Genomic DNA, 12,651 nt, shown 5'->3' with positions numbered 1-12,651 from the left:
CCAAAGGCATTGAAAGCATGTCTACACAAAATCCTGCCCATGAATGTTTATAACAACTTTATTTATAACTAAAGGCCCGATGCACGAAGATTTGAGCAAGAATGGGCCTTCCTTTCCCTGTCTGCCTGCACTGCTTTTGCTCTGGCCAGAGCTGCCTTTCCACCTTCCCACACTGCCCAGAGAGCCTGGGGTGGTGTGAAACACCTGTATTGTGGCCATGGCGACAACACAAGTGTCCTGCCACTTGGCACCTATGTATGCAAATTAAGCCACCATCTTTATTGGGTTGATTTGCATACTCACTCTTGATTGTCTGGTGGGTGTCATGAAGGTAGAGTCAATTAGCATGTTATTCTTTTATTAGATAGATTACCAAAATTTAGCCCTAGCTGGTTTGACTCAGTAGATAGAGCATCAGCCTATGGACCAAAGGATCCTGGATTTGATTCTGGTCAAAGGCATATACCTAGGTTGCAGGTTCCTTCCCGATCCTGACCTGGTCAGAGTGCATGCAGGAGGCAACCAATTGATGTGTTTCTTTCATATTGAAATTTCTCTCTGTCTTTCCCTCTTTCTTCCACTATCTCTAAAAATCATTAGAAAAATACCCTTAGGTGAGGGCTAAAAATATATATGTGTGTAAAAATATATACAATATATGTACAAAATATATATAATACACATACATATATTATATATATATGTGTGAGTATATATATATATATATATATATATATATATATATACCAAAATTTAGAAGGAACCAAGATGCCTTCAGTAGGTGAATGGATAAAATGAACATGTAATATTATTCAACCTAAAAAGAAACAAGTTATCAATCCATGCAAAGACATGTGGGAACCTTGAATGCATATTACTAAGCAAAATAAGCCAACCTGAAAAGGCTACCTGCTATTTGATTTCAAATATATGACATTCTAGAAAAGGAAAAACTATGAAGACAGTAAAAAGATCACTGGTTGCCAGGTATTGGGAGGGAGGGATGAATAGGAAGAGCACATGATTTTTTGGGCAATGATACTATAATGATGGATATATGTCCCTATACAGTTGTCCAAACCCATATAATGCACAATACCAAGAGTAAATCCTAATGTAAACTATGGACTTTGCGTGAGTATGCTGTATCATTGTAGATTCATCAATTGTAACAAACATGTCACCTCTGGGGAGAGTTGTTGATGATAGGGAGGCTATGCATATGAGAGGTAGGAAGTATATGGGAAATCTCTGCACCTTCCTCTTACTTCTTTAAACCTAAAAGGTCTCTAAAAAAAAATCTTTTTAAAAATTGTCTAATTAAAAGCAGGAATTTTTTTTTTCTTAAGTCTGTTTTTAAAAAGGTTTTGTTGAAAGTTATTTATCAAAGTTATTCTCTCAGCTTTGTTATGCATCTGAATTCTCTCTAATTGTGTATGTTTATAGTTTGTCTTTCTCCAAATCTTGATGGAGGGCAGCCTACTTTCCCATTATTTACATTCACACAGCCCAAATCACAAATAACTAAGTCTGTGCCAAAGCTAATAAATTCTCAGAAGTAGAAAGGAAAGCCCCTAGGTGTTTTTTGAGGGGCTAATGTTTAATTTATTGTGGTTAATACTAACAGTCATCATTCTGATCCATGTTATTAAAATCTTAAAAATAACCCATAGTATATTGGTCTAAAGCCATCCCAAATAATCTGTGGGAATCTTTAACCTGTTAGGCCACTTAAACTAAAGAGTAAATCTATGCTAATTTCTATCCTCCTGGAAAAAACATGGCTGTATAATTTTTTCTTTCAGGAAGGAGAAGATTCTTAAATATGATCAATTTACAAGTCAAGTAGTTGATTTGAAAACAGACTGATATTAATTCTGGAACGGGGACTCTGAGGAAGGAAAGTGAAATTTCCTTTATCTCACCACTTCAGAGGGCACACATTCTGAATATTACCAATGCCTATAGTCCGGCTCTTTCACTCACTTTCCTTTCTCTTCAACTTCTCTTTTCCCCTTTGTTCTATTTTTATTGTATCTAACATTTATCCAGCACTTACTCTGTGCCAGGCACTATTCTGGTAACATTTCAAAGATTAATTAATCCTTTGAACAAAAATTTACAGGCCGGCACTAATATTATCTAAAATGTAGGGAGGCTGTTATTTGCTTAAAAGCATGTATAGTGAGAAGTTATGGAACCAGGTTTAGAGAGCAGGCCTTTGACTTTGGGGTCATTGTGCTTTACACTCTGCCCACCCACTCCCAATCCAGTGTGCTGGCTGAATGACAGAGCTGGTAGATGTGGTTAGGATGGGGCTTTAAGCATCTCATTTCACCTTTTTTTCAAGTTATGGTACTACTAAAATTTGCCTGCACATCTTCATCAAGCCTCAGGCCAATTTAATAATGGAGATTATTAATAGGGTGTCTATTAGATTTTTGTTGAGTATTTTGACCATTTCTACTCTTATAAGATGGGGAAAAAGTCTCTCTCTGGGGACTTCTGAGAAGTCATTTTTTAAATTAATCATCTCCCTAAATTAAATTTTAATAAATATTACTCAATTTTTCTAATGACATTGCATTTCCTACATAAAAACAGAACTATAAAAGTTGAATGATGACTGTTAGAAACTTATGCTACACGAAGATGTTTAATTGTTGCCAAGGTTTTCCTGTGAAAGTTGGTAAAAATTGGAGTTTTTCTGAAGATATTTAAACAAAATAGGAATCAATAAAATATTAGAAAAATAGCATATTTTTAAAACAGTTGGGTTTTACAAGGGGCAGTGCTGGGGATTTCAGGGATAGATATTCACAGGCCTACATTAGGTATCCTTCACTTAGCTCTCCGGGGATTGTGACCATATCCTAGCAACACTCTCCCACTGGCCCCCTGCCTAAGAATAGATAATGCGCTTTCCATCTTATTCCGTATGGACACTTATTCACCAAGAACACTAAAAGTTCACTTCCGCCTTTAAGATACCTTTTGCCAATGCTCACTTCAACCACAGGCACCCATCAGTTGAGACTGATTTCTTATTTGACCTGCCAGAGTGGGCCACCCTCCCTACGGAAGCCCCAACACAGTCAGTATTTCTAATTGTAATAGTTTTTAGTTGTTGTTGTTGTTGTTGTTGTTGTTGTTGTTTTTGTTGTTGTTGTTTTCCTTCTCAGAAGCCACTTACCTAGAGATTTAGAACTGGTAAGGTATGTTTATGTCTTTTTGTGGTCAACACTTAAACAGGGAGGGTCTAATGCTCTGTTTTATCTTCTAGCCAGAATCTGCCCTTCCTCATTTATGACTGGCTTCCGTAGTGTTCAGAGCCCTTTATTCTAAGTCCAAATAAGAAATAAGAGAATAGGTCAACCTCAACCAGCTAATTTTATTAATTGTTCAATAAGTAAACAAAAAAATTCTATATGGAATTCTTCCTGCTTGTTTGGTATTTTTCCCCTCTGTATATTTTCTCTCAGTATTTAATTCATCCATACTTAACACCTTCCCCAGGGACTTCAGTTCTCAGCATTGGAGCATGCGGAGTTACAGAAAACACACGCAATGAAAAATATGATTCTTCTCTCTAAAACCAAATTTTATTTGGCCTAGGAATTGTGATAAACTGTTTTATTTGAATTGTTATATTTTAAACAAATATACGGTTAGATGCTTTAAAAAGTGAAACTAAGAATAAGAATGATAATAATTGTGCAATTTATTATGTGTGAACTGAGTGTATGAACATTTTCTTTACAATATCATTTATTTCAACAAACTTAATAAGGAAGATATTATACCATCTGCTTTTTATAGGAATGCAAGCTAAGAGAATGGATTTGTGTAAGTTATTCAGAGTAATGTGGGTCTTAAGTGACAGAATTAGGATTCAAATTCGGGTATTTTATGCACAATCCTTTACACTGTGCTCTACTGATAATCCCTTTCAGAATTAACTAAATGGAAAAGAACAAAGTTGGAGGGACACAGCCTAATCCTGAAGGATGGGAAGCAGTTGAATCATTGGAGAGGAGTAGAAGGGGACTTCATTGACTTCTCAAGACCACTAAGGAAGATATGTGGGCTAGAGGGTAGAGTTTATCCTAATAATTATTGGGATATGTGGTTAGATATATATCTTTTGATGGTAGAGGAAGGAGTCTCTAATGAATGGCACAGCATAGAGGTTAAGATTTCTTGTCTGGATTCAACTTGTAGCTCTACCATCTGTTAGCTCTAGGACCTTGGGAAATTTTCTTAATTTTTGTAGGACTCAACTTTTTTTAATTGAGGCAAATAATACTCTCTTAATCATCAGATGTTTAGAGATTAAAATATGTAATATATGTGGCCCTGGCCAGGTAGCACAGTTGGTTAGAGCTTCATGCTGACACACCAAGGTTACAGATTAGATTTCCAGTCAAGACACATACAAGAATCAACCAATAAATGCATATATAAGGGAACAACAAATCAATGTTCTCTCTCTCTCTCTCTCTCTCTCTCCCTCCCTCTCTCTCTCTCTCTCTCTCCCTCCCTCTCTCTCTTTCTTTCTCTCTCTCCCTCTCTCTCTTTCCCTCTCTCATTCCCTCCCTCATTCCCTCTCTCTAAAATAAATAAATAAAATTTTAAAAAGATATACGTGAAATATTTAGGACAATGCTTTGCAGATTGTAATAACAAAATGCATTATTATCTGTTATTTTGACTAAGAGGCAGAGATGAGTTTGGCAACTGGGTGACGTTGCGTGATTTTGGAAAGAGAATGAGGCATCGAATGATAATTTTTAGTAAAATGGCTGAGAGTAACAATAGAAAGAACACAGGTAAGGGAAAAGTCAGCAGTTATTTCAAGGCTGTCTTCTGAGAAACTGGCAGGATGGTTATACATGGAAACAAATGAGAAAAAGTCTTGGCTAATCAGCTTTTTTCTTACTGGCTTAACACCATTTCGCTTTCCTTGGAAAATATCTCTTGCAAAAAGTAAAAGGAATGTCCTTGGACTCGTATGGTTTTTTTTTGGCTCACGTGGCAACTCCCAGATTCTGCTTACAAACACGTGGCATTGTCTGCATCTGCTGGAACTGGTTCAGTTCTAGCCATGGCACTTAAATCTATAGTTCGCTGTTCTTCTCAGTAAGACATATATTTGCAGTTTCCTTAAAAAGGGAAAAGTATTATATGGAAATGTACCTACAAGTGTACATAACAGTTCACTAAATCTTTGCTGTTTGTACTAGAAATTTGGCATAGTGACATAATATTTAGATTACTATTGTCTAGTTTTTACAATACTTTACATCTTACTGCTACAGTCTTTAATTCCAAAAAGACTCCATTATTTGGAATGATGGAACAAAGAATAAAAAGAGATCACAAGTAAAATTAAGGGGGCTAAGCATTGTATTTCTATGATATTTTATTTAATTATACATTGAATGTCTCATTACCACTCTGAATTTCAAGTAGAAATAATAATCACATTAGGCTAAATATTATGGAGAGATTTTAGAATGGATTTTGAGACACTAATACTTGATTTAGATTTTTTATATCAAGATTTATTAAGGAACACAAACAATAATGAATTTCATAAAACCAAAGTCCACCTAAGTATAAGACACAAATCAACACTTATTGAAACTGCTTAATACTGAGGTAGATTCATGGGAATATCTTAGTGAAATGGCCCTAGATTTATGGCTAGGTGACCTGGATTCCTTTTCTAAATGTTTGGCCACGACTTTGCTATTTAACTTCATTTCGAGTACAAATCCCAATTAGCATTAATCAAGCACCTAGTATGTGCCAGGACCCTTCAGGACTGTTTACTTTGTACACTTGACAGTGCTTTTATGGCTTTGGGAACCCTTTCTCTCCACCTCCTATTTTACAGTAGGAGGAAATAAGGGTGTAGAGATGTTTTGAAACTTATCCAACATCCTAGAGCTAGTAAGTCAAAAGTCTAGATTCAAACCCATGATGCGGTTCTTTAAATGCAGAGCTCTTACCACTATCCAGGATGGGACAAAAGTAGGTTTACTGATGTTTGTATGGAAAATAATGCAATAACTAATAAATAATAACACAAGAATAAACTGTGTTTCACATACTACAACTATAAACCTACTTTGCCACACCCTGTATTTTCTCTCATTTACCTCCACATTGAAAGATTGGATTAGAGAAGCTCAGTTTCTTTAAACTATGATGCTCAGAGTTTCCACTAATATATAGTTGTGGTGGAGGTTGAGGGTTGGATGACAAGGAAGCAGCCTGGAATCTTCCTAACTAGGAATTTGTGAGAATGGTTTGACCAGCACATTTTCTTACGATGTTATACTATTTTGAGCAAATGTACTAACAAGGCATGGGTCTTCCATGTTCCTCTGGCTCATTTTTAAGCCCTGGCATTCCAAGTGGTTGGTTATTCCTAGAACAAACAAAGCTTGGTTGACTTAGAGTCTTTTCCAAGAGAATCTTAAGTCAAGTTTTAAGCAAATATCATCTTCCCTCTGAGGAAATAGGGACCCTTAATATTCTCTTCTGAAGATAATGGCAACTTCCTCTTCAACAACATTTATGAACTTACCAATTATAGGTGCGAGAAGGACTACCTGGAAATTGTAAATGATAAATAATCATTAATAAGGCAAATTTGCCTTAATCTCTCTGCAACTAATTGTACTAAAAATGGAACATCGCTTTAATAGTTTTATGAGGAAAGTAAGTGGATTATTAATCCTTTAATGTAGTAAAATGTAATTATTCAAAGGTAGTTAAAACTAATTTCTTCCTTTATGCTATTCATATTTTACAAGCTCAAAAGAAATACATAGCTGTTATGCCCCAATCTGAATTGCTTTTATTCATGTTTCATTTTATTGCCTAGACTATTTTATAAAATCTTACTGGCTTCTGGAAATAAGCACTCTAAATTTGAAAAACTTCATTTTTAAAATCTCTATCCAGGTTTCTTTTCTTTTGTTGTTTCATTTATCACTTTTTCATTGCCCCTTTACCTTTGTCTTTGTCCTCTAGTACCTAGGAGATAAACTAAAACAACACATATTCCTCCCACACAAATGCTGGGACTTCAGAAAACTGCTCAACTCTGATAGATTAAATGATTATTGATGATCTCCATAAAGAGATCAAAGCACAGAAATGAGAAATTAACAACTCTGCATTTTGATCAGCCTTACGCTTCTGATTCAAAGATGAACCGGAAACACCATGAAGTTACCACTTAAAAATCTAAGAGTAGAGGGGTAAGAATGATGACTGAGGGTCCAATATTTGTGACAGAAGTGAGACAGATGAGCGGAATTATTTTGTGGTTAAGAATAATTCTACCAAAGCAAATCCTCAGGAGCACGCTTTCCTTTTGATTTGTTAAAGCATTAGTGCAGTTTCTGAATATTTTCCCTTAAGTCATAACATTGAGCAAGAGCAGAAGAACTATTTTAAAACCACTGAATAGATAGATGGTAATATAAACCTGGAAGAGATCCTGGCAGTCCACCACACATTTCCAGCTTTTGGAGGACGTAACTAGGTTATTTTGGAAAGGATATTGTTTATTTTACTCATTTTATTCATTCAAACATTTCCAGAGAAAATCATTTCATTTTCTCTCTAATTTACCACACAGTTTAGAATTCTTTGTGGCCTTGATGTGTGTGTATTTTTAAACATAGCTTTATAAAGTCCATAGTTAATTAATACATTCAAGTTACATTTTGTGTCTTTGCCATTAATAATATATGTTTACTTGCTGAGTAAGAAGACTAAAATGACATAAGATAATTAGAAATGCCAAAAGAAATAAAATATAAGTATTTAAGGGCTTGAGGTCGAATGTCATATCTATATCATAAACAACTGTTTATTGCATTGATGAAAGCTGGACTTTGTGAAACATTGTTAAGGCAAATTTCAATAAAGAAAAAGTTATTTTTACCATATCTTACAGACATTTGCTTATTAAAGGAAAACATAGTTCCCCAAATTTTAACATTTTTAACAGTGTGTCAAGATACATAACTAAAACATTTACTTTTGATCCAATTCCCATTCAATTTTTTCTTGATACTTGCCCTTTAATTACCTACCCTTGCTCTATAATAATTTTAATATTTCCCTTTGGTTTTCTGCTTAAAGAAATTTAACTCTTTTTTTCTTGAGTGTTTTATATATGCTGTCACTTTAATTCTCAACAACCCTAAAATTTCTATCTAGCAAAGTTAGGACATAAAACAAACCTTCCTTTTCATTGTAGAATATTACTTTTTATATATTTTCCCTTTTAAAGATACTTTTATTTTTCACTGTTTCTCCTTCTAGCTTTGTCTCTCTTTAACTTTCAAATTCCAAATGTGACCCATTTTTTGTCTGCCTTTTAGTTCCTTGACCTCTATTCATTCCTGAAGTCTTCCCTACACCTCTCTTTAAACTGCCTTCTCCAAAGTTTCCAAAGACTAATTGCCCAGATCCTGACTTTTTTTCAGTTTTCCTTCATGTTTCCACATTACACGATGTTAGGAGTAGCAGAGGAGGTAAGAGAAAAGGGATGTCCTAAGTGATTATATGTTAGTAGATGTTTAGCAACCTATTTTTCAATTGTAGCTGTTGCCAATTTCTAAGGTATAGATACTCCAACATGGATGATTTTAGTGTCCCCATATGTCACTGAACATGGAGTTGGGAGGCTGTGTGAACCTGGGGAGCTGGTGTGACCTGGCTCCAGCAATCCACCTTTTTTTGGAATGTTGTTAGGCCTTGGCTTTTGCACTATGTAGCACCCTGTTACAATTTCTATTGTTCTGGCTCCAGTTTCTCTCCATTTCTTGTTGTTTTTATTTCATACTGTACCCTAATTATAGACTTAATTGAGAGTTAAATTTTTCATCCCTTTATCCTCTTCCTTGGCATTTTCTACTAGTCTCATGCCTTTTATCATTATTTTATCATGAGTGATGCTAACCCTCCACTGCTCTCTGGAGGTAACCTCCACATTTCAGTTGCTCATCAGATAGTCCCTCCTTTACTTCTTATCCTGACCTCACCCAAAAAGTACTCACATTCCTACTATATGCCAGACACTTCATGAAGTATCTTGAACACAAGACTTGGAAGTTAGTACCCATATTTTATGGATTAAAATAACCAGATAATTTGATCAATTTACTCACATTGACCCATTCAATAGGCAATGGAATGCAGATGTGAAGTCAGGTTTTGGTAGTATGACACCAAAACCCATTTCTCTTTCTATTACACCATAGAGGTCCTAAGTTAATGGAACTCTCATTTCTATCTCACACTGAATTAAAATATCCAAGTAATCTTTGCATTTTCTTGGTTGTTATTAACTACCAACTGTATTTTATACATTGGGCACTTACTTGTTCAAGTATCCATCTCCCTTCTCTGTTATAAGCTTCTAAAAACAAGAGCCATACTATAGTAATAATTTTATCCCTTTGTGTAACAAAATCACTTACATTGCTAGGTATTCAATAATTCTTGGTTTAAAAAGTGAAATAATGAATTGGTTTAAAAAGTGAAATAAAAGAACATAATGAATGACAATGTATTTTGAATAGTTCCATTGTATCTGTGCTACTACGATAGTGCTTTTCTTCATCTGTGTTGTAAGCAACCGATGATATTAGATATAGAAAATCAAATTTAACACTGAAGAAATATTCATGTCTAGTTTGCTGCAAAGAGGAAAAAATAGGATGCAAAATATGCTCATATTTTAGTATAGATCATGAAGTTTACCATTTTCCTAGTGTTTTCAGCCCATTGCAATTGTATCCGTTTCTAGGCCACTTAGGGCATAGACTCTAGGGAATCTCCAATGAGTTTAGGGCAATATCCCTCCTTGCATTTCAGAGACATTGAGGTGACCTCTGAGAAGTCTTTTTACACTTTGAGAAGTCTTAATTAAGGTCAGGATGAAATAATCTATCCACATTTTTCTAAGTTGATAATTGTCTTCCTTTCTGTACTTTGCAGAATCAAATTTTGTAAAAATATGGATGTTCATGATACCCAAGCAATGCCAGCGTGGACAAATAACTTCAAATGATCTTTTGAGCCTAATGAATGGCCTTTTGTATAGATTGACTTGAAACATAATGATACTCCTTATATAGGTCTTTCATTTTTTTAACTAACATCGTAGCATATATGGGGATATCAGAGGAGGGTGAACAATTATATCCCAAGGCCCTACTTTATTTGATATTACTGTCAATGGGAGCCCTATTTTAAGAAGGCAACACTGCATAATGTTTAGCTCAGTCTGTGTTCCTGCATTTTGCAAGTGATAACATTACAAATTAATTAGCTTAGTGAGCCCAAATAAGTAGCTAGTAATAAAGTTTATTATTTTCCAAAGATTCCAATTATAACTGGATGGTTCATTTTGTTGTTTTCCTAGAGAAAATTGATTTTAAGGTGTCTCTGTGTGTGAGTATTATACAATTTGTCTTATTTGGTCAGCCTTTGTCTCCATTCTCTCTCAGCCTGGTTGCCCTGGTTACCATTACACATTCTCCTGTGCATGAAGATCCTCTCTGACGTGCATTTATTTCTATGGAAACCATGATGTCACTGGTTTGGGTGGGTAATGAGGGAAAGCATAATGAAGCGTTGAATATTGATCTTTCTTTTGGGCATAAAATGTATTATTAAATTACATTTTTAATTAGATTTTTGCTTTCCCTTTGACGTGGTCATGAAGCTACATTTTCCCTTCTTTATAGAATTGCTTGAATAAAATGACTTTAAGCATTGAAATACTGTACATCTCCTTATGATATGTGGTCATAAAGCTCAACACAGATACATATAACAGTAAAAGAATTATTATTTTAAGCCTAAAAGTGTCTCAGAGCGTGAAAAGATTATCTCAATAACATGTTATCATCAAAATATTGCACAAATAATTTTATATTCACCTCAAGGCAAGGTGCAATGTATAGGTGGTGGATCAAGAGGAAATAAGACCCTGCTTATAGTCCTTGGTTTAGAGTCGTGAGGCTATAATAGGAAACTGATAGTTATTAAACATGTTTTCTATGACATTAAATAAGTCCATGTATAATTACTATTTCATTTTCTTTTAAGTCCTAGGAGGCTTTTAAACCCTTTTTGGCATCTGTTTTACTCCCTGTTTTCCTTCCATACTAATCCAGTCTATTTTTTCCCCCTTTATAGATGATGTGGAAACCTGCTTATGATTTTCTCTATGCTTGGGGTGCTCACTACGGAAATAGCTACAGAGATGTGTTACAAGACCTGCAAGCAGCTTTGGACAGAATGAAAAACCCTGTGACCAGACAATGGCGGGACTTAACTGGAGCTTTACTACTAGTACATTCTTTAGAGGTTCTGAGAGCAACTGCATTCTCCACTTCGGAAGAAGTATAGAAATGAAGGGTGTGTCTTGTGGAGGAAGGAGAATAATGGGAAAGTGTGTGTGTGTGTGTGTGTGTGTGTGTGTGTGTGAAAGAGAAAGTCCTTAGAAAAATGGTACTTACATTTTTCCCATTTGAAAAAATATTTCCCATGTGAAAGCACAGCAGAACACAAAATCCAAAATGGTTTTATAACCAGACATGTATTTTTGTATCTATTTCAGATGCAAATTTGGGTTGCTTTGTTGTTGAGAAAGGAAAGAAAAACACTCCCTTTCAAAGTTACTTTTAATTTCTTTAAGTTAAGACAAATGACTATTAGCATAATCACATCACCCAGATACCGAGCTAAGCTAGAAGCTCTCAATGTGAACCATGCAGTTTTACCAGGAGGCAGACAGGGAGAGAGCAGAAGCAAGCACACACTCTGTGCACAGGGCTGCAGGCTTCCTATATCAGATCTCTTATTTCTCAGTGGAGTTTGCCAGCATTATTCCCATTTTCCCTATGAAGAAACTAAGAACTGGATAGGATGCTCAGGGTTAAAAGCTAGTGTGAAGTAGGTTTTCTCTCTGAAAAACATGGCTTTATTTATTTTTTTAATTTAGGATGTAATAGTAAATGCATATTAAAACTTACAGGGAAGTGGTAGCTATTTCATTCTAATTGAATCTCATTGCTCTTGTTCACCATCTCTTGAAAGACTGCCAAAGGGAATATGTGAGTTATCAGAAATCTGTTGCCTGCAAGCATGGACACGGGTTTCCACCACCTTCCTCCAGCATCTTGGAACCAGCTAATCCTTGACCTCTCTTCAGGATCCTAATGTTGAATAATTCATTAAGTCTCAGAGATTTTTAATAAAGCCTTCCGTTATCACTGTTGACTGTAATAGTCTTAACCACCCGAACGCTGATACCTGTGTGTGTGTGCATGCTCACACAAACACATGTGTGTGTTTGTGTACCAGTGTTTTATAAAGATTATACAGGAATCTGGGCTCATGCAAACACATGTGTGTGTGTGTGTGCCAGTGTTTTATAAAGATTATATAGGAATCTGGGCTCATGCAAACACATGTGTGTGTTTGTGTACCAGTGTTTTATAAAGATTATATAGGAATCTGGGCTCATGCAAACACATGTATGTGTGTTTGTGTACCAGTGTTTTATAAAGATTATATAGGAATCTGGGCTCATGCAAACACATGTGTGTG

At 35.3% G+C, this 12,651-nt stretch overlaps 1 protein-coding gene across 2 annotated transcripts in view; it reads left to right on the top strand.

Annotated features, from left to right (window-relative positions):
* Positions 1–12,325, top strand: part of MACC1 (MET transcriptional regulator MACC1) — a 55,108-nt gene extending 42,783 nt beyond the window's left edge. For both annotated transcript variants that reach the window (XM_084897872.1, XM_084897873.1), the window contains exon 5: positions 11,236–12,325. In XM_084897872.1, the coding sequence (XP_084753998.1) occupies positions 11,236–11,448 (213 nt within the window). In that variant the 3' untranslated portion in view covers positions 11,449–12,325. The remainder of the gene's footprint in view (positions 1–11,235) is intronic.
* The last annotated feature ends 326 nt before the right edge of the window (positions 12,326–12,651 follow it).

Source organism: Pipistrellus hanaki, assembly GCF_964339955.1.
Source record: "Pipistrellus hanaki genome assembly, chromosome: 10".
In the NCBI taxonomy this organism is placed as follows: Eukaryota; Metazoa; Chordata; class Mammalia; order Chiroptera; family Vespertilionidae; genus Pipistrellus; species Pipistrellus hanaki.
This window is presented reverse-complemented; position numbering and strand designations above follow the sequence as displayed.